Source organism: Sphaeramia orbicularis, chromosome 12 (assembly GCF_902148855.1).
Source record: "Sphaeramia orbicularis chromosome 12, fSphaOr1.1, whole genome shotgun sequence".
Classification (NCBI taxonomy): domain Eukaryota; kingdom Metazoa; phylum Chordata; class Actinopteri; order Kurtiformes; family Apogonidae; genus Sphaeramia; species Sphaeramia orbicularis.
The window spans coordinates 22,421,647-22,445,025 of record NC_043968.1 but is presented as its reverse complement, the minus strand read 5'-3'; the positions used below and the strand labels follow the sequence as shown (position 1 = coordinate 22,445,025).

General features: G+C 38.3%; 1 protein-coding gene across 1 annotated transcript; it reads left to right on the top strand.

Moving 5' to 3' along the window:
* The first annotated feature begins 11,464 nt into the window (after positions 1–11,464).
* LOC115430532 (histidine ammonia-lyase-like) lies at positions 11,465–23,372 on the top strand. The gene is made up of 20 exons (XM_030150605.1): positions 11,465–11,613; positions 11,701–11,749; positions 12,757–12,784; positions 12,893–12,967; positions 13,045–13,117; positions 13,198–13,264; positions 14,360–14,397; positions 14,641–14,766; positions 15,500–15,639; positions 15,881–15,928; positions 16,339–16,486; positions 17,169–17,264; positions 17,391–17,449; positions 17,566–17,646; positions 19,151–19,216; positions 19,741–19,906; positions 20,838–20,972; positions 21,062–21,170; positions 22,942–23,011; positions 23,288–23,372. Exons 1-20 carry the CDS (start codon positions 11,517–11,519, stop codon positions 23,342–23,344), a joined length of 1,728 nt encoding a protein of 575 aa, XP_030006465.1. The 5' UTR covers positions 11,465–11,516; the 3' UTR covers positions 23,345–23,372.
* The last annotated feature ends 7 nt before the right edge of the window (positions 23,373–23,379 follow it).

The window sequence follows — 23,379 nt, the reverse complement described above, 5'->3', positions numbered from 1 at the left end:
TTTCCCATTTACTTACAATGATGGTTTAATTTACTCGAGAAATGGCCGATCAGTCCAGCTGGCTTTGAGTTTGACTTTTGGATTAAAATCTTGCAGCTCGGCCAGATCCTTGCCCTGCAGGAACTACTGGGTTGACTCAGTCACTTGTAACCATGACAACGGATATTCACAAACTTCCCAGGAATTGCTTTTAGGGCATTTCAGCTCTGTCTCCATTCATCTGGCTCCAAATCTGTTCTGAGTTTCATTGAATGTAAAATGAAACAACAACAAACATCACCAACAGTGATTTTTTAAAGACTTTGTTAAATTGTCAGGGTATGTAGGGCAGGCTCCAGTGGACGTGGATGGGAAGTCTGGGAGAAAAACAGGAGTGATACTATCAGGGGTGTGGAGGTTTTCCTGGGTGTTTCCTGCCACTGGAACAGTTAGCAGTCATTAATAAAAAGCTTTCGAGACCGAGCTTCAAAGACTTGATCGTAGCATCTGGAGTCACGCTTGGCCTGCAGATCTACAGACGTTACACTAAGTGATGCCAGAGCTGCTGTGCAATTATGTGTTAACATGTCATCAGAATGATCCATGCTTGTGTCTTCACTGGCCCTGTGTGTGGTGGTCTGTGACTGTTCATCAGCACACATCCATTTGTTGTTTGTGTTTTTGAACATTTTGGTCTTATTACATTGTTCAACCTTCAGTTACACTGCTGCCTAAAATCTTTGTGAATGCTGATATTTAATGTGAATGTTATCAGGTGCTGACAGTTGTGTCATGTGACATTCAGAGGGAGGAAGTCACATGGACATAAATATACTGCTTTGCTATGTGTTTATGAATTTATGATTTTAATTCTTAGATGTCTCTGTGAAAAGTCACCATCATAAGAAAATAATACATTTATTTATTTAGCACATTATTAACCCAGCTGTTTGTCCTACCATTTAAGCGACACTGACAGTAATGAAATATACAGTATTGTCTGACTCCCCTAAGAGCAGAGGATGACTTGGACCAACTTTTTTTTTCCTAGCCCTTCAGTCTTACCATCAGATCATATCATTATTTATGACTGTAGGTGAATACTGGAGAATAGACTGATGCTCTGTTTGTCTGTTTAACAACTGTCTGGCACAGTATCTACTTTACAGATGATGTTGCACCAGAAGTGATCTATGGACCCATTTTTCTTAGCATCACTTTTCCTAAAATGAGAAATCTACCATTTTGGGGCTGAGTAATATGTTTGTGAGATAATCCCTGTCTGTGCTGTAGACCTAATGGACCATGTCATCAACACAATGCAGAGCGACGTGTACGGAGGACACTGCATTAAATATACTCCACTAATATAGCTTCCATCTCTGTCACACTGACCTGTAGACAGGTATGACAGTATTTGTTCATGGCTCCATGAACCTCTACACACTTTGACTGGACAAAGTGTTAGTACAGATACTACACCCCTCCTCTAATATAACTGTGTAAGTGGTTGAGGCGAGGTGAAGGAGTCATGTCAGACACATTTACACTCTTACAGTGAGATTAGCACCAATCTGTGTGTGTGTCTGCGTGTGTGCGTGTGCGTGTGTGCATGCATGGCTGACCACAGCCGTCCTAATTCCTTCAGCTGGTCGGTGGAATGCCATGTTAGCTTTAACACTTGTTGAGTGGTTTGATCCCTGAGCTTCTTGTACATTTCACTCTCCATTACCTCCATGTGGCCTGGATGAGGCACCTCATCAGGCCAGCTGAATCCAGAGCAGACTTACACATGAGTGGTTCAGTCATGCCAGTTGACCGGGAGCCCTAGGAGCAACGACAGATGGAGTTCGTGGGGAAGGATGTGTCAAAGCGCTTCCTGAATGTGACTGAGTTTGTTTCTCTTGTCAGTGCTCTGCCTTTCAGCTGTGACTCATAAGGAGGAAGGATGTTCTTCATGTACTTTGATGTTAACTTTAGCCACTAATAGACTGCTGATTATCACTACTTTGTGTTCTTGAACACTTCAAAAACAATTTGAAATCCAGCTGAGCAAGTGAATTTATAGCTTCATCTGGGGAGAAGACACTGCAGTTACCGAGGCTTATTTCACTGTCTTGCTCTAATTTTTACCGTCTTATGAAAACATGCAACCTGTGTTGTGTTGGTTGGCTCATAACTGTTTTATTGTTTTTGTTTTTGTTTTTTTTTTTGGTTTACCCAAAATTGAAGTCACTGCTCAGCCACTATCAAGTCAGTTAACATTTTTCACATGTTCTGTGGTCATCAAAAGGAAAAGAAATTTAAAAACTCAATTTTGTGTTATATTACTGTTACAATGACCAGTAAAATCTGATTGTAATCAACAGAACATCAGAGATAATTCATCAGTCACCTTTTTTTTCAGTGGATATGAATTCTTGATATGGCAGTATTAAAACCACTTCAGAACCTGTAGAAGATTTACAGAAAAAGTACACATCAGTCAGCTGGATAATCTAAGAACCATCCACTTTGAGCTAAATATTACAACAGGTCCTTCCTGATGTTGACAGTTGAACATTTAGGCACATTTAGAAGAAGAGGAACAAGTACTGAACAACAGTGGGAAACATCTACTCCTACTTTATTGCTGTTAAAGAAAGAACACAACATGTTAACCACTAAAAAGAAAAAGTAAATGTTTGGTTTAGGGTGGATTCTCCATCGTGTGTGGGATGTCAGAGCTGCCTAATATCGAAATTCACACCATACCAGCTTCAGTCACCCTGTACTGATGTGTCTGTGTGTGTCTGTGTGCATTTGTGTGTGTGTGCGTCTGTGTGTGTCTGTGTGTGCTGTGTGTTGGCATCAAGCCGTGCCCTCTCATGTCCGGCGTTTAGAATTCCTCAGCCGTGAGCTCAGGCCAGGGCTTCGGTGGTTTTGTCTGCTCTCTGGTCCCAACTCCACTCCCCCTGCTTCATTAGCCTTCTACAATGAGCCAAGCATTTAAGGAATGTGAGAGTGCATTCTTCATCATACCCCCCCGACACCCCTCTGGTAACCTCCTCAGCACCTTCTAAGTCTCCTTCACACACTCACTGTCCCCCCCACTGCGCAGACACACACTCCTCCACATCTCACATAGCAGCTTCCTTACACAGCTCCTCTACCCCCCTCAAACCTCCCACCTGAGAACTTCTCTCCCAGAACATCAGAGCTTACTGAAATTCTCCTGAGACCACCGTACCAATCGCAGAAAGATAACATTCAGATCCTCCCCATAATGCAGTGCATATTTCTATCAGCTCTGAGCAGATTTACTGCAGTTTCCTCAAACCTTTGGGGGAAAATGTGAATGTTTTCTTGTTCTTGTTTTTGTGGAGTTGTGACATTACTCAAACCCCTCATTTATTATTCAATGTGTTGTACATTCAAGCTAAAAAGACCTGTCAATGCTGCTGATGCTCTCATGCACACACACACACACACACGCACACGCACGCACGCACGCACACACACACACACACACACACACACACACACACATATATACATATATACTATATATATATATATATATATATATATATATATATATATATATATATATATATATATATAAGAGATAATCTTTTGCTTGTAGATTTTATTTTGGGCCTAGTATTTGGTTTGCTTTGGATCTCTGGTCTAGACTGAGGAAATTCTACATGTAGAATCTGTAACCTCTTTAACATCATCACTAAAAACACATTTGAACAGTTACTTTGAGGTGATGTCATTCTTTTTATCCTATTTAAACCATTCATTCTATTGTTTTCTAAAGCTGCAGGACCTTCCCTCCGCAGCGCTCTACTCTCGGTCTGAATCAGAAGAGTACATGTGACAATAGATGAGCAGTTGTACAAGCCTCTGATGAGACACAGAAAAACCTGCATGAGACGTACATTTTCTAGTCAGATCACTTGAATTATATTATCCTGAAATGGAATTATGGTATTTTTGGCTACTGATGCTGAAAACCATCAGGCACTGTAGCTTTAAGTTTCCTGTAGAATGTTGATGTCTGTTACTTTTACTCTTTTTTTTTTCTCTATTTTATTTCAAGACATGATGTTGACCTTTTATTACTTTTACCAGCTTCATTCTCTTTGTATTCACTGAACTGTTACTTATAACTTTCTTGTGTCTCCATCTTCTTTTTACTTCATCTCCTAACTTGTTTTTAACTATCATCTCTGTCTCTGTATGAAGTTCTTATTCTTATTCTTATTCTTATTCTTATTCTTATTCTTATTCTTATTATTATTATTATTATTAATATTATTATTATATTAATTGATCAGCACCATATAAAGTCATGCTGTATCAACTTCAGTCTGTGCAATTAAAGGCAATTTAAGTGATACTGTTTTCTGTGGAAGAGGAGGATGGAGAAAAGTCAGCATGTGAATATCTTATATTTGTATGTACTGTTAGCTGCTATAAGGAGAATGAGTTAGATTCAGAGTTAACATAGTTGTTCCCATCAAATCACACTACTGGGCATATAAGGACTGGGCATACTGAGATGAGACTGATTTCATGGTGTAGAGACTGATGTGAGAAAAGTAAATCTGTCATGAGAGAAATGCTGCTGGATGTTTTCCTCTACCCCTGTTCCATGGGTTAGTGTTGGAGGAGGCATGACATGAGAGTACTGATATGATGCAGAACACGTTACACCTTCTTATCAGCTGCCTGGCACCAAGTGGAACTGCATCTGGACTCTGAGGATGATGTATGTTCTGTACGTGTATGTGGAGGTTTCATGTCAGGGAGTTCTGCTGCAAGGTAATGCTTCTTTCCTCTCCTCTGTTGTTAACCCTCCTTCCTTCATTTCACGCTGCCACACAATTGTCTTTCGCTCTCCAGATGGACAGAGGATGAGGGGTTAAAGGTCAGGGGGAAGAGGGAGGAGGCACAGGATAACCCAAGACAGAAGTGGAGGAGAGGTGTGTGTCTCTGGAGGAACATTCTCCAGACACGAGGTCTGAGAGGAAGCTATCAGGCCGAGGAGCCTCAGAGGAATCAGCGACTGCAGGGGTTGAGCTGACAAACAGATACTTCTATCTGCCTGTGATAGGGTCTTATCAGGAGGTGCTGCTCTGTGGCCTCATCCCTGACCGACACAGCGAACTGTCCACCAGGCAAAGGCCCTGTTTAGAGAATGGCGAATCACCTCTTCACTGGCACATATTCACAACAGTGTGTTACTATATTACCAAAAGGACATTTTTTCTAATCTTTGCACTGTCATTGTCATGATATATAAAGAAAACATGCTGCTGAATTGTCAAATAACACTCTTGACTAGAAACAGAGTGGGTTATTTGCATGGCCAAATGTACTTATGTTACAAAATATTTTTTTAGACTTGGCTTTTTGAATTAATGATTTGATTATTGGATTAAAAAAAAAATCATCTTCAGATACAAACAAGTGGTTCCAGGCACACCAAACCACACCCCTTGCACATATTGTAGCTTATTTTGGCATCGATCCAGTTAATGTCATCATGTCTATGTGTGATGTCAGCATATCAATTGCCTCTATATATGTGCCAAGGTTGAAGTAAATTGAAACAAAATTGATGTATTTATAGACATTTGAAATTGTGCGCATTGTAAGTAAATGGGAGAAGAAAAAACACTGTAAAAATTCATAAAAAATTTGAACGTTGACCTACTTTTCACAAAATGTAACCACATCAATTCTGAGTCACTGGCAATCTCCAAACCCAATTTGGTATGAATTAAAGTAATATTTCTGCTGCTACAGACATTTAAAATTTTGCTCTTTATAAGTAAATGGGTGATTTTTTTTTTTAATTCATAAAAAATTGGAACTTTGACCAGCTCTTCCCAAAATGTAATCAGATCTATTTTGAGCCACTGGCAATCTGTAACCCCAATTCTGTATGAACTGAAACAATAGTTTTGCTGCTAGAGTGTTAACAGTCAAAGAAACAAACAAACACACCAAGCCAAAAACAATAGCCCTTGCCCACCCTTCAGGGGCAGGGTAGTAACAATGACAAAGGGTGTTAATGAGCATATTCCTCTGCACACTGCTCAAACATCACACATTTACATGTGACAAATAAAGCGACAAATTAAAGGTTGAAAAAAATACTTTGCGTTGTACTTTTCACCACAGTTCAGTGATAACATGACAATAGTGTGGCAACACACAAGGTGAGGCATTTTATACAGAAAGGCAATTTAATGTGGTTGACATAAGTAAAAGGAACATCTAGAGGGAAAAACAAAGATCATGATATTAAAAAATATATAAAATTAGAAGAGAGTATTGGATGCGTTTTACATTTGTTAATAATAATAATTAAAATAATTTATTTGTACAGCGCTTTCAATCAAAGTGCTATACAGATATAAAATCAATCACAATAAAACATAAAAACTAAAAACATTAACAGTTAAAATAAATCAAGACATATAACACAGAGTAAACAAGTGGGTCTTGAGCTTTGCTTTAAAAACATCCACAGAGCATGCCTGCCTTATGTCCAGAGGAAGACTGTTCCAAAGTGTTGGCGCAAGGAAAGAAAAGGCTCGCTCACCAACAGTCTTTTTTTTTTTACTTTAGGCACAGTCAGGTTGTTAAATTATTGTTTTAATAAAGTGATAATAATGAGGTCAAATGGGTAAATGTTTCCCAGAACTATCAAGTACTCTCTCCACAATGCCCTCAAGATTACATAATAATTCTAAAATGTTGAAATTGGTTTTAATTACATTCTGATGCTGAAATTCTTCCTCCTTTATGTGAAAGCTTGAAGATAATACTATGCAAATGACAGGTTACTGATATACTGACTTGATACCTAGAAACACTTTAGTTACCGTATATTAACTCGAAGCAGAATGGTATAAAGTCTGTTTCACTCGTCTGCTGTGCTACATTACAGTAGTTTCTGTTCATTTTGCAGCAGAGGCCTGAAGGAATCAAACCTTTTCTGCTGAGTCCATTTGACACCATGTACACTTTGTATTTACATGTTTTCTGTTTCTGGATAACCTAAGTTAAATGAAGGCCATTAACTATATATAGACTGCATGTTACTAGCAGGTGTAAACAGGGAATTTGAACTTCATGTTTTGAGTCAGTATTACTCTGATGATTATCAACACTTAGGTCATTCAGAGTGTGTGCAGAAAATTGTGAGTGATATTAAGACAAAGTGACATAAATCCAAAGTGTGGTATTTAGTTTGCTGTTATTTATAGAGCATCTTAAATTAAACAACGGGATGGGCGGAGGGGAGGATGACCGGACATATGGGTAAAACTAGAAAAGGAGGAAAAGGAAAGGGAGGAGGGTGGTACGAGTTGAGAAAAAAGCTCCTTGGACAGAAGATTATGTGCAGCCAGTTTATTGTGTGTCTATCAGTCTGTCTGTTAAGGGATGTACTATGAGCTTGCGGGCAGACGCTGAAAAGTGCTGTTTATTCACAGAGAGGGAGCGGCTCAGGAAACAGCCAACAGGAGCTTCCCGGGGAAAAATGCTTGGGGCGATCCCAGCCATTCTATAGGAGGAAATGAGCCACGTGGGCGTGGGCCTAACGGCGGCCACTTCCAGCCATGGGGCCCTGAGGTGGGGCCAGCCACAGGAAATATGACATTTTACATTTACATTACGTGTACATTGAGGTATTTGCCTTATCAAGAGTGACTGAGTAGAAAAAAGTGAATGTTAGAGATGACAAGGAATGACAGCACCTGTGTTCAGATGAGGAAAGATCAAGTTAAAAGGCAAAATACAGATTATATTTATTTTATTATTTATTTTACCTTTACCTATATAGAGTAAGGAATTTACACCAGGCCTCATATAAAACAAAAATACACTGTTCCACTAGGAAGGTTTGTATGTTTAAGTTAATTAATAGATTTTACTTACACAAGAAAGCACCATTTTATTTATAATGTCCAAACTGAAGCACAGTTTACTGCATGAAGTCTGAATTAAAATCTGTAACAAAAACAAAGCCAGCAGCCAACCGTTAACTTAAATCAAGCATAAATTCCATTAATCCATAAATTGAAATGATAAAATAGTAATTAATTCAGTGTGTACAAAAGTCAGTTGTCGTGTTAACCCTTTCATGCATAGGTCACTCCAGTGGACAGTTCTTCTCCAGCTGGTCTCTTGTATATTCATGGGTTTTGATGTTTTAGTTCCATATCAGCCAACAGAGTGAACACTTACGCACCATCCCATACACTGACATTCAGACCATTACTGTAACTTTGCTGTTCTTGATAAACCTGATCTGCAGTAACATGTTTAAGTGTAAATCAATTGTTATTTGTTAGACAAGAATTTTTTTTTTTTGCATATTATCTCCGTGAAGTGAGTAATTATTAGCATTAGAATATGTTAAAATGTGAGAAGACATCAGATTAGCAGCATTAAAAATGTTTTTATTTCATTGTTTTCTTATCACTTTCTGATATTGGGTTTTAAACATATGTTTCTATACTTCAAAAATTAAATGCACGGATATTTTTGTAACTCCATAGGAAAAAAAAACTCGATCACATTGTTTTTTGTCATGCCTAAGGAGTAATAAAAACACTGAAGAAAAAAATCTTGACTAAGGTTCTCACAATTCATGCATGAAAGGGTTAAATTCCAGATATAGATGAAATGCTATTCAGAACAATGAATACTTTGGTCTCTGTCAGAAAGAAAGTTTATTGTGACAGGTCATTAAACTAAGTGAACTAGGTAAATAGTTTCATTATACAGTACATAGATCAGACTGGTTCTATGCTAAAGAACAGTCTAACATATTTATCAGACATATTTACATTCAGCTCCTACTTTACTCTCCCTCCTCTGTATAAATTCAGTGGTGTAACTCAGTCCACAACTTCAAGAACGCATGCACATATCATCCTGAAAATAGGGAATGGTGTGATCACACAGCTGAGGGATTTAAGGAACAACAGTAACAAAAATCATGAAAACATGCTTAAAATTGGTGGCTGTGGTTCAGGAGGTAGAGCAGGTCGTCCAATACCCAGAGAGTTGGTGGTTCAAAATCTGCTCCGTCCCAGTGATGTGCCACTTTAAAATACAGTTTGACAATTACGAAACCAAAATTTGCATATGCTGCCTGTTTAAGAATAATATATCACTTATTGTTTATAATGTCTCACTAAGAACACAAAATCTATACTGTGGAATTTTCAGTGCCGGTCTGTCTGTCCTTCACTTTTACATGTATGTTCATATTTGGGTTTACCATCCCATAATGTAGGCTGGCACAGACTAACTACATCCAGTGGTGTTTGGATGAACCCCTTGAGGTTTAATGTGGTCTTCACAGTTCCAATGACACCCAAATTGTCAATACACAGAGATCTGCAAATGTCATCTATTTATTCAGACCAAGGAGTTTGTCAACCCGTAAAGACCCAAACATCCACCGTCGACCAAATGCATCTACTGATCTAAACTGTTGATCCACTTATCCTATCAACACATGTAAATAATTGGTGTAAAATACAGTTTGTCATCTTTTCATGGTCATCAGATATGACCCATTTGGACGATCAGAGGCTCCGTAGTTACCATGGAAACACTGTCATCTTCTACAACATTGATTCACCACTAAAACCCATGGAGTTGGATCAGTGACAGTGGATGGAGACCCAAGTTTGGTTTATGTCCAGTTAATGCTATATTTTACTGAAAAAGCCACCTTTTCTTAATTTTTTTTCTATTTTGACACAATAACCTTTGACTTTACTCTGAGCTTTTATGGACATCTTCATGATCAATCTCTTAACCCTTTCATGCACGGTGGTCACTACAGTGGACAGTTATTCTCCAGCTGTTCTCTTGTATATTCATGGATTTTGTTGTTTTAGATTCATATCAGCCAGCAAAGTGGACACTTATGTGCCATCCCATAATAATACACTGACATTGAAAACATTACTGTAGTTTTGCTGTTCTTGATAAACCTGATCTAACATGTTCGAGTGTTAATATATTCCTTGTTATTGTTATTAGATTGTAATTAACAACAAAAGTTTTTTTGTTTTTTTTGTTTTTTTGCATATTATGTCCATGAAGTGAGTAATGACTACACTACAAACACTACAAACAAAAAGTTAAGGATATTTCTTTTTTTTTTTTTTTTGTCTTTGTTTTTGTTATTTTTGCCAATTGTAAATTAAACTATGTCTGGTCATTAAAAAAAAAAAGTGTTTCAATTCAATTCACACAAAAAAACTAAAAAGTGTTGTGCAAGAATCCTAACTGAAAAAATAGCCCAAAAATTTTAAAAAATTCCATATCTTTATGTTTGTAGTGTACATTAAAATGCGAGAAAACATCAAATTAGCAGCATTTAATGTTTTTATTTCATAGTTTTCACACAGTATATCTGTAAATACATGTTTCTTTGCTTCAAAAATTAATCACATGGTGTCCAGCTGAGTGGACATCTTTGCAACTCCATGAAAAATAGCTTCATAAAAAATAAAAAAAAATAAAAAATTTAAAATCACATTGTTTTTTTTAAAGCCCAAAAAGGAATAAAGAAAAAAATCTTGATTAATGTTCTCATAATTCATGCATGAAAGGGTTAAACACAGGAAAATAGATAAGTTTCACTGGAAAAAATGCAAAATTCAGAGGATAATATTGCAATAAATGGTGATAAATCACTTAGGAAAGGCTAGAGAGGAAAAATTCATTTAGGAACTGTCACAAAAGTCACGCTGGGTCCTTATGGGTTAAAAGCAAATATTTGATTCCCTTGGAAGTTGGAAGAGGCCTGAGATGAAAACATGGTTTCTCTAGTCACAGACAAACATCTTTGTCAGAATCCAGTTTTCACAGAAGATAATATTTTCATTATTTGGATACGTAGAGAGAATAACTGGCAACGTCTCTGTTTGCTCCCTCACAGATGTGTTATAACTGTTCGTCTTCTTACCTTTAAGGAAAAATAATGTAAAAAGAATGTAAACAGAGCATCTACAAAGTACAAACACTTTGTCTGAGAGTCGTCTTTTACAGAACTGACATCAGCCTTAATTACCTGAGGAGCGTGTCTGAGCAAAACGTCTCTGAAAACCTAGTATAATCTGCAAGTTTGGCTTCACACACACAAAAAAAAAAAAAACACAAGCACACACATATTGGCAGAATTGACTCAGTAATGGTTGGGGACAGCACGTCTGGTTCTAACTAACCTTTGCACATGTTAATCAGTCAGAGGGTCTGAGGGAACTTCATGAATCATTGTCACATTTGTCATATCTATACGATCAGTCTGTCCAGTGGTCATTTTGTGAGTCCACCTTGTTCTGTCCACTCCCTCCTCAGTCTACAACATGCGCTGTGTGTCTGTGAATGTGCGGGGTCAGTGGTTCAGGGTGCCCACCAGCGGACCCTCTGTCTCTATTCAGGGGCTGGGGTCCGAGGCCCTGCAACGCTACCGTCTGGTCAGGAAAATAGAGGATGGAAAGGAGAAGATGGAGTTCAGCATGCGGAGGTGTGGCGGTGGGGAGCTCCTACACCCCCAGGACAGGGCAGAGGACGTTTTAGAGGACAATGATTTCATACAGTTGGGTAAGGGTCTCTGATTGATCAACATGCATGTAATAACTTTAAGGCCATTTAGTGATCATACTTTTTTTTTTTTTGCTATTTCTGAAGTCTTTGCAGGTGATGATGGCACAAATGATCCTTCACTGACACCAGCAGGGTATCCCTCCAAGACATTCATATTCAATATAACATATATAACCCATTATCCTGGTGATTCTTCAATAATAGAGGTCAAGTCTTTCAATAATTCAGAACCAGAGTAATTCTCATATGTCTGAGGACCAGCCTTAATGATGGGAAAATACTATTGTGCATGTTGACGATATAACGAAATCAAGGTTGGAAATCAGACACATTTTATATATACATTTTTTTATAGAATGTCCTTTGCAGTGGAAGTAAAGCTATGAAACTGTTGTCCCCCACAGAGGACAGATGCATTGGTGGGTCTCAGGAGGTCAACCCTATAATACCAAACCTATCAAATTTGATATGAGTTTTGAAGCCCTCTGCATGATTGGTGTGATATTTTATTTTCTTGAAAACAAGCTGTATGCAATTAGATACATGCAATAAACTGATAATCCACCAGGGGGGAGGAATTTGTTCACCAGGGGCCTTTCCAGTGACACTACAAGATTGACATTAATGAGGAAGGAGGCAGAACTTAGCCAATTTTGAAAAGGAATTATCAATTTGTTAGACAAGTTTGTGTTATATTATGTTTTTGTTTGTTCAGAAATGATAATATTTGAGCACTGAGACCCGATGGATCAAATATGATGCAAAATTAAAACTCATGCATGGAAATTGATATTTGAAAAAAAATTTTTGGGTTGTTCAGAAGGACAAATAAAGGCTCCAGTTCCAAAGAACTGGAATTTTTTGTCAATTTTTTAATGGTTCAGGCTTTACAGGGTTAAGATGTATCTTGGACCATCTTTCTACCTTTGTGTGCTGTGTATCTATAGGAATAATCACCGAAAAATATAATACTGTAATAATAATGAGCCTTGTGAACACATGGGCTTACTTCCTATGGATACAATTGTATTTAGCTTCAAAAATGCATTCGTCAGTTTACTTTAATAAATACCTGTGATGTGTGTTTGATGCTGACTCTTGCACTCTAAAGCTAATTGTGTCCTTAACATGTCCTGAAAGACTAACCTCCTATCGAGAACCCAGAGAGGTGGGTCTGCTCCTGTTGTCTGTATGCCCCAAGATAATCTTAATTTAAATCACAGTTATTATTCTGTATATATAATTATGTCTTTGTGGGGTTTTTTTCCACCACCAGTATATTTCTCTGGATGGAAACAGTCTCACCACAGCTGATCTGGTCAGCCTGGGTCAGGGCTTGTTCAAAATAAAGGTGAGAAAATGTTGTAATTTGTGAGAGAAGAAGGAAGTGAAGAATAACTTGCAGTTTGGTCTTTGTTTTCCTCTCAGTTAACACCTGAGGCTGAGGGCCGAGTAAAAGCAAGCAGAGAAGTTATTGATGCTACAATAAGAGAAAACAGAGGTATTTGTTTTTAATCCTGATTCCAAATCCTGACGTACAGGTGTTCAGATACTTCATCTATGGGTGATGTTTTCCTGCAGTTGTATATGGAATCAACACTGGTTTTGGAAAGTTTGCGCAGACTCTCATACCAAAAGAACAACTGATGTAAGTAGAGGTTGTAAATCATCTACAGGTATAAACACATTGGGAGAAAACACCCAACGGCCACCTGATTAAACACAGTTTATCCTGGAGGTGTGCATTCTTATATAATTCTGTGTAATTTGTGTGTTTCTCTATCACTTCCTTCTGCCACTGAAGGAAAAACATCTGATCTTGACTGAATGAAGAATGCTGATTCCATGTCTGAAATCAGGATCAAGTAATCAGGATGACTTCAACATGTAAATGTAAACAAAAAAACAAAACTAAAGAAAAAAAGACTCATCTGCCAATCATTTGCAAATGGCTTTTATTGTATATTAACAAAATGAAGATAAAATGTGATAAATTGATCAAATTGAATTATAAATATGATCCTCAGAGTCCAAAAGCTTGGTTCTAAATTGTTCATAAATGTTTCAGACACTGTGTCTTTTCAGACACTGTTTGGGTTGAGGTCCCTCTGTAACTGGTTTTTATTTCAGAAATACCTTGATGAGATCGTTCACCATGCTTATCACTTACATCACCCAGACTGAGGAGGAAAAAAATCAAGATGCTTGTGTGGAGGAAAATTATTTTGACATTCTGCAACCCATCTGGTCATGTGCTTTTATTATGTCCTTAAGTAGTTGATCATCATTTGGGGTTCTATTGTTACCCAGAAAATGTTGCACTGCTGACAAAAAGAATCCAAAGCTGTTATATATCTGAGCTTTGAGCTGAATATGAGATCACCAAAGAGTTTTCACATCTGGAGTCCAGTGAAAATTCCAGCTTTCAGCTTTGCATTACTTTGTTCTGAAACAATTTTTTTTTCCTTTTAAGTCTTGAAACCCATCTGAATTTTGATCACTTAGACTTAGAATTGATCAAACTAAAATGCTGGTGGATATGCTGCCAATGAAAGTAGACTGATTTGTGAAAAGCTGGAGAGAAATTACCATTTGAGTTTTAATTTCAGATTTTGGTATGATTGTACCTGATTTAAGTAAAATCATGTCATTTTTCTCTCCATAGCAGAGCCATTGTTGATCAGTCATCTTGTTTAATTGTCCACTCTATGTGCTGACAGTGGACGCTTTCTTTCTCTTGCAGACAGCTACAGACAAACCTTGTCCGCTCTACTTGTGCTGGTAGGAAGGCACAGACACATATAAGCTAACCAAGCTCAGAGTTGGGAATTTCAATAAGTCACTGAAGGGCAGAGCTATAGAGTATATAGGGCAATATATCAGTTTACATATTCACTCAGAGAGACTCAGGTTGACATTATGAAGACAACATTCACGTCACCTAAACCAGCACTGTTAAAAATTAAAGTTTCCAAAGAGTCAATGTATTGTTTCCTGAACACTTGAACATATGTGTTAATGAAGGAGTGGGCGCCCCCTTGAGTGTTGAGAGGACACGCATGCTGCTGGCTCTGAGAATCAATGTCTTGGCCAAAGGTCACAGTGGAATCTCATTAGAAACCCTCGACGCCATAATCAAGGCATTCAATGGTAAAATCATTTTCTCGTTTAACATAAACCCCTGTATTAAGCATGTATATGCATAGTCGAATGCTTACTACATCAGTTTTTAACATACACTGTAATGTTAGTACATTTAATGATATTCTTCAGTGTTAACTTTAACTTCAATGCTGTAATGTATTTACAAAGAACTATATCTTCTCTCATGTGACATCCATGTGGGTGTTTTGTATTGTTTAACATATTTAATAGAAAAACTTTGTGGATTATCAAATTATTCCAGTGTTGTGCACACTTTTATGAATAGTGTTATTATTAAGAGCCATGTTAAATACTAGTTTAACCAAAAGCTTCCCCTGCTGTTAGTGTTATCTGAGTCAGTAATTCAATTCAATTCCATTCAATTAAAAAAACTTTAACTGTCCCCAGGTGCCAATTTAAAGGCACATGTGAGCAGCATGATTGCACAACACTTTTATACAACCCAAAGAAATCTAATAAGATAAAGTACAAAAATACAATAAATGACATGTCATGACATGAATAAAAGAATAAGGGGGGTAAAGTGCAGACAGAAAAAGACATAATGTAAACATGAGTTGTGCATGATGTGTGAATACATCTTTAAGCGCCATAAGTAGAGTCTGGCCACAAATGCCCTCATATAACCTTACAGTTATATTATAACAAGTACAGTGTGTGTCTGTGTGTGTGTGTGTGTGTGTGTGTGTGTGTATGTGTGTGTCTGTGTGTGGCCCAGCATCCTGTTTGTCCTGGGTACCAGAGAAGGGCACGGTGGGGGCGAGTGGAGACTTAGCCCCCTTGGCCCACCTCGCCCTGGGCCTGATGGGGGAGGGCAGGATGTGGTCACCACGGAGCGGCTGGGCTGATGCCAAAGCGGTGAGTTCCCCACAGTCCACACATTAAAGGCCACTTTCTAATACAACACGTTTTTTTTTTTGTATTTTTTTTTTCTTTTATGATGATAATTTATCTTAAAGTGAGATTTCAAGATCGAGATTTATAAATAGTTTCACCTATTAAAAGTACAAACTAATTAGCAATAACTTTTAAACCATGTTTTAAAAGTTTATTTCCAGAGGTGATTGATCATGTCGATGTTGTGTGTGATTTTTTTCAGGTGCTGGAGGGTCATGGGCTCACACCTCTCATGCTAAAACCAAAGGAGGTATTAGGCTTTATTCTTAATGAGAAATTGTTAATTACAACTGTGATCTAATTTAGTGGTTTAGGGTATTGGCTGCGTGTCATCAGATGCATTAACACTGCACCTTTTTAACTTTAAGAAATTTCAGAGATCTTATAATATTGTGACATAATAAAAGGGAAAACATTGAGATTTGCTGAACTAGCACTAGCAACAGTTTGATGATCATACTTCCTACTGACTGAGTACATGAATAAAGTGGTTGTGGTAATCCTAAAAAAGTGTTTTATCATTTTAGTATAATCTGTTATTCTTGCAGGAACTTTGTTTAATGATGTTGCCTTTTTTAAATACATGTTTTAGTAAAAATAATGTTAACCTAAAAATAATCAAGCTGCAGAACTAAAACCTGATCTATGTTTGTTGAACAGGGAATTGCTCTGATCAATGGGACTCAGCTGATCTCGTCTCTGGGTGCAGAAGCCGTGGAGAGAGCTCTGGCCGTGGCCAAGCAGGCTGACATTATTGCTGCCTTGACTTTGGAGGCTCTAAGAGGGACCACAAAGGCCTTCAACAGTGGTACCTACACCAGACCTGAGCGTTTAATGATAGCCATTTTAATCAACCCTCAAGGACCCAAACAGCTACTAGCAACCAAAACCATCTACTCATCTAAAATGTTTAATACCTACTGATCCAACAATCATATCAGTTATGTAAATGGTGGAAAATACGGTTTGTCATCTTTTCATGGTCATCAGATATGACCCATTTGGACGTTCAGAGGCTCCGTAGTGAACATGGAAACACCTTCATCTTCTACAACACTGATTCACCAGTAAAACCCATGGAGTTGGATCAATGACAGTGGATGGAGACACTTGATTTTATGTTCAGTTATTGCTATTTTGCTGATTTGGAAACAGTCACAGAAGTAGTGCTGGGTCTTTATGGGTTAAATGCCCATCCTTTTTCTATTTACTGCATCTAATCTAACATCTAATGATCAAACATTACTGAGAAAGTGAAGGCTGTCACTGTTTCCTGAAATAAATCATTTAGCCCATAGATGGGACAAAATCATTCTTTGTAATGTCTCGAGTTAGACTAAAATCTACACTACAGAGTCTCAAGTCAAGACCAAGTCCTGATTATTGGGTTTTGAGTCCAACATAACAAACTAATATGAGATTCATATTGTGTGGGAATACACAAGCAAACATAACTTGGCTGTGTGTGTCTCTGTGTGTGTGTTCTGCAGCTGTCCATGCAGTGAGACCCCACCCTGGGCAGGTGGAGGTGGCTGCCAGGCTTCGCTCTGTCTTACACTCTGACGTGTTCCCGTCCCAGATCTCAGGTACAGAAGCGTCAACACGACTTCTACTGATAACATATACAATTTCACTTACTGTTAATATAGGCCTTTCTTTCTATAGTGATCATTTATGTCATTATTTTGACTCTTTTTGTGCATTTCCTGCAGAGAGTCATGAACTGTGCACACGTGTTCAGGATGCCTACACTTTGCGCTGCATCCCACAGGTATAATTTGTGTGTATTTGTGATACCAATAGTGTGCATTTATTTATTATAGCTGTGTAAACTGTTAATTATTATACCTTGGAGGTGTTGTGCCTTAATGTCTCTGTTTGTTGCAGGTTCATGGAGTGGTAAATGATACGATCGCTTTTGTCCAGAAGCTGATTTGCACTGAGCTGAACAGCGCCACAGACAACCCTGTATCCTCAATCACCTTCTTCTCTGCTCAGCTCTGTTTTGACCATGTCGTATGAGGTTTTATTTTTCTAATTTATGCTTAACTCTTTAATGTTACATATGTTTTTACTGATCCTTAATACTGATCTCTACATTTTGATATTTAAGGGCCAAATTAAAAAGTACCTTAAAGCAAGCTCCACTGATACAATTTTCAAAAGTCTACATTTTTTATTTAACATAAGATGTTAGAAAGCGTCTTCTTACAGCTGCTTTTATGCTGGACCACTCATTTGCATTTTGGGCCATAAAGTTTGTTTGTGTACAGATGTAAAGTAACTTATTGCCTTCTAGTGGAATCACCAAAAAATACAAACCCTATAAACTGGCTGGACTGCAGTAACATTTCCCTGTGGATTTCCATTTTTATACTAAGAGACACTAATAACACAATAATTTGGCATAATATTACATAAAATACTGCATCTATTTACCTTTGTTTTCATATATTTTGATAACTGCTTTAGCTGAACGTGTACGTTAAAGCAGTGGGACATTTATTTACATGTAATTTATGATATACACTCTTGGCCATAAAGTTGGAATCAAGGTTATTATCGTTAACGAAAACTAACAAAATGACGAAAACTAGAATTGTAAAAACATTTTCGTTAACTGAAATAAATAAAAACTATAATTAAAAGAAAAACCGATAACTAACTGAAACTGTATTGAGTGCTTACAAAACTAACTAAAATATAAAAAAAATTCTGGATAAAATTCCCTTCGTTTTCGTCTTTGTCAATATCGGATTGATATAAAATCGATTTATTTCCCCCAAGCAATTTTATCTGCTGGCACCATATGATATTTATCAGTCCGTCACTTGTGGTCACTTGTGGTTTAGTCGTCTTCTTGTCCCCACTCTACCTGGAAACATGGAGACTAAAGTTGTGAGAAAGCTGCAGAGTCCTGTCTGGGATTTATTTGAATACGACAGTGAAGAAGAGAAAACATATAAAGAAATTAAAACAAAGCATTTAGAAAATAACGAAAACTAATTAAAAACTAGCAAACCTGCTCTAAAAAAAATAATTAAAACTAACTGAATTAGAGAAAAAAAAGTCAGAACTAAATAACACTAAACTATAATGAAAAATCCAAAACTATTATAACCTTGGTTGGAATCAGATATTTTTTCCTCTTCTCATGAAATGATTGTGACAATGTGATTTATTGTTGATAAATAAAGTGTAACTGGGACTCAGTATGTGATCATTGTACCTGGTCAAAAGTGATTACTGATGTGTAGAAATAGGAATATAAAGAAGAATGTGTCTGAAAACAAAGTTATTCCAACTTTATGTTCAATAGTGTATTCCATAAACTCCTTAGTGTCTTGAGCATGAAACGAAAGTTTTAGGGACCAGGAAAGGACAGCCTTAACTTCATTTTACCATAGGGTGGCAGTGTTTCACAAACTACAAAACAAACACTTAAGTTTTCGATCCCTTAACTCACATCCAGCTTGTATTTGCAGAAAGTGGAGAGACTATTTCTGGTGGGAATTTCCATGGAGAGTATCCCGCCAAGGTAGAGACACACTGGACTAACTACTGAGTCCTGCTGACTTATGGTCCTCTTTCGTCTCCCACCTCTCATCTGTTCCTGCTCCATCTGGGTGATGGTGTTTGGGTTGGCACTCAGTATGTGGAAAGGAGAGGACAAACATGGCAGTCATCAGACAAACTCTCGTAAATTCTGTCTTCTTCTGGCTGAGTCTGCTCTTAGATGCTCTTAGGCTGAGAAATTTATGCCATCTCTGCGGTTAAAGGGTACTAATGAAATCCCATGCGTACCCCCCATTTACTTTATTTTGTCTTTATTTATTGGGCTTTTAGCATTTGTACTGCATCTCAATTTAGTGAACTATATGGGCCAATACATTAGGGAAAATTATGCACTTTCTACAAATTAAATTACTACAATTCATTGTGTGAGTCATTTTTTAATGACATGTGAAGTGACCTGGTCATTGAGGTCATCAGACCTGATAGAGATTAGGTGACGAGGTCTGATAAGGCTGGGGTTGACCAGGTTGTGTGTGTCCGTTGCAGGCCTTGGACTACCTGGCCATAGGTGTGCATGAGCTGTGTAATATAAGTGAGAGGAGGATTGAGAGGCTGGTGAACCCGGCCCTCAGTGAACTGCCTGCTTTCCTCGTCCGGGACGGAGGCCTGAACTGTGGCTTCATGATCCCCCACTGCACTGCCGCCGCCTTGGGTACGCCTGCATGTTTAAGATAAGACAAGATAACATATGACTTTATTGATCCCATCGTGGGGAAACTGCAGTGTTTATAGCAGCAAAATACAGAAAACAAAGTGCAGGAGACAATACTAATGAAAGGAAATGACAAGGGAGAGCTGCTCCAACTTACTGTCACTCACTTGGTGCCATCTTGAGTCATTTGGATCCTTTGACGTATATTTTCCTGCCTCCTTCTTACACATCTCCTATCTCTTCTACAACCACCTATACATCTATAAACCTATACACATAAATCTTTACGTAGATATTATCAGGGATGCAACGCACCCTGGCTTTCCACTTTTTGAACTTTTACCCTCTGGCAGACGTTTCCGGACACTAAAGGCCAGCACAAACCATCTAAAAAACAGTTTTTATCCCAGGGCCATACCTGCACTGAATACTGCTGGACATTAATTAATTGTGTGGAATGCTGAATGTTATCCAGAGTATATGATGCTTTATGTGTCTTTTATACTTCTAGTAACACTCTTTTTTTTATGCTGCTTTTTAGATATTTATGCCGTCAGGGGTTTCTTTTTATATTTTAGTTTTTATACTCTTATATACATTATTTAGAGTTTTTATGGCCCCTAGGATGATTGCACTTTTTAGTTTTGTTGTACCTGTACAGTGACAATAAAGACATTCTAATTCTAATTCTTTACATTTCCTGTACTTTCAGTAGAGAGCAAGAGATTACTGATTACTTTCTTGGATAATCAAAAAATCCTCATATTTCCTAAAGACCAAAGAGACAGTCTAAATGTCAAACGTTCTGCAGTGAGTCTCATCTCAGGGAACAAAGATATTTACTAGAAAAATCACTTCGTTGATTATTAAATTCGCTGCTGTTAGTTCATTTTCTCTTGTTCACATTGGCTGTCCTGTCATCACTCGACAGCCTCTGAGAGTAAGGCTCTGTGCCACCCATCGTCCATCGACTCCTTGTCCACCAGTGCAGGGACAGAGGACCATGTGTCAATGGGTGGGTGGGCTGCTCGTAAAGCCCTCAGAGTAGTGGAGCACGTGGAGCAAGGTGACATGTTACAGAGTTTAGACAATGCTAACCTCAGACATACAGCATGTTCCCCTCATACAGCGTGATCTTCTGGTTCTGTCCTTCAGTGCTGGCGATAGAACTGCTGGCAGCCTGTCAGGCTCTGGAGTTCCTCCGCCCCCTGAAGACCACCACGCCTCTGGAGAAGGTCTACGAGCTGCTGCGCTCTGTGGTCAGGTGAGACATGCCTGACATTTACCCATCCCTGTCATTTCCACAATTAAAGTAAAACATACACAGATCAGCCATAACATTCTGACCACTGACAGGAGCAGTAGTAACAAGTGGTGCCAGGCACAACCAAACCCCGCCCCTCACACGTATTGCAGTTTATTTTGGCATCAGTCCAGTTGATGTCATCCTTGTCTATTGGTGAGGTGATGTCAGCATATCAACTGCCTCTATATATGTGCCAAGTTTAAAGTAAATTGAAACAAAATTAATGTTTTTATAAACGTGAAATTTTGCCCGTTAGAAGTAAAACAAAGAAGAAAAAAGATTTTGAAAATTCATAAGAAATTTGAATGTTGACCTACTTTTCCCAAAATGTAATGACATCTATTCTGGGTCACTGGTAATCTATAAACCCAATGTGGTATGAATTCAACCAATGGTTTTGCTGCTAGAGTGTTAACAAACAAACAAACAAACTGAACCAAAAACAATGCCCCTTGCCTACCCTATGGGGGGTGGGGTAGAAATATTGATTATTTCATTCCAATGGTATCTTTCACTGGGTTGGGTATATTAGGTAGCAAGTGAACATTTAGTCCTTGAAGCTGATGTTAGAAACAGAAAAATAAGTAACATGGGGAACTGAGTGACTTTGACCAGGTCCATATTGTATCGGTGATGACTGGGTCAGAGCATCTCCACAGCTGCAGGTCTGGTTGGGTGTTCCTGGTCTGTAGTGGTTAGTACCAACCAAAAAATGGATTAAGGAAGGACATCCCTGTCTCAGGACCACTGATCATCTGTGGGAGGTGTTGGACTAAACAACCTGATCCATGAAGGTCCACCTCTCCACTTCCAGGACTTCAGAGATCTGCTGCTAATGTCTTGGTCCAGAAACCACAGCACACCTTCAGAGGTCTGGTGGAGTCTAGGCCTCGGGTCAGAGCTGGTTTTGTGGAACCTGCACAATATTAGACAGGTGGTAGTAATGTTCTGCTCACAGATGCTCAACTGTTGTTCTTTAGATGATTTTTGGTCAGTATTAACCACTATATACTGGGTATGAACAAGATCTGGAGATGCTCTGACCCAGTGATTTCACCCTGGTTAAAGATGCTCAGATCCTACTCTTGCCCATTTTTCTGTTTTCAACAAATCAAATTCAAAGGTAAATATTCAGTTGCTCTGAATATATTCCACCCACTGGCAGGTTCCATCATAATTAGAGTATTAAAATTAATACCAGTGAGTGAAAGCTTGCTGCAAAACAAATCTACCCACGGGTACAAATAAAGTCACCTTGAACCTTGATACCATGTTGCCTGTCAGTGGTCAGAATGATCAGTGAATTTATCTTCCATTCTGAGACCAGTCCTGAGTTTTATATTATCGTAACAGTGGTCACTGGAACCACAAGATCATGTATGAAGTCAAATTATTGCAGAGAAATTTCAAGGTTTGTCCCATTTAGTCCCATTTGAAAAACTAATTATTGTAAGAGTTAACACTTTCTGCACATGGACTACTGCAGCTTTAATTATATTAAAGCAAAGGCTAAAACCAAATTAGACTGAAAAAAAGTTAAAATTCTTTTAATCTTCCGGTTGTCTGAAGATAGTTGCTCACCCTGCTCTCCTAGTAAGTCCCCATGTTCCTGTGACTTTCTTTACTCTTAAGTAAATTCCAAAGATAGGAAATAGGAAAAGTATCTTCCTGGCTGTCACATTAGTTTAAGTTCTAAAAGTTGTGTCCTGACTTGTCCTGGTCTCTGCAGACCCCTCGACAGTGACCGAGTGATGAGTCCTGACATAGAAGCTGCTCACACACTCGTCCAGCAGCAGAAGGTAAGTCCCTCCCCGATGTAGAACACCCCACATGGTCAACTTACTTGAGTGTCATGTGATGCTGTTGTGATCACTTTGCTTTGTGTGTTTGTTTGTTATCAAGATAACTCTAAAAGTTATGGACGGATTTGGATGACGTTTTCAGGAAATGTTGATATTGGCACAAGAAACAAATGATTAAATTTTGGTGGTGATCAGGGGACGGGACAGATCTGACTTGGTGGAGGTCTGCGCTCTCCGAGTGCTTTTCTAGTTGTTTGTGTGTTCTGTTTCCAGGTGTGGACGACAGTTCAGCCGTACATGGAAGAGTACAGGAGGAAGCTGCAAAAGTGAATGTATTCTGCAAATGCATACAACAGATGACAGAT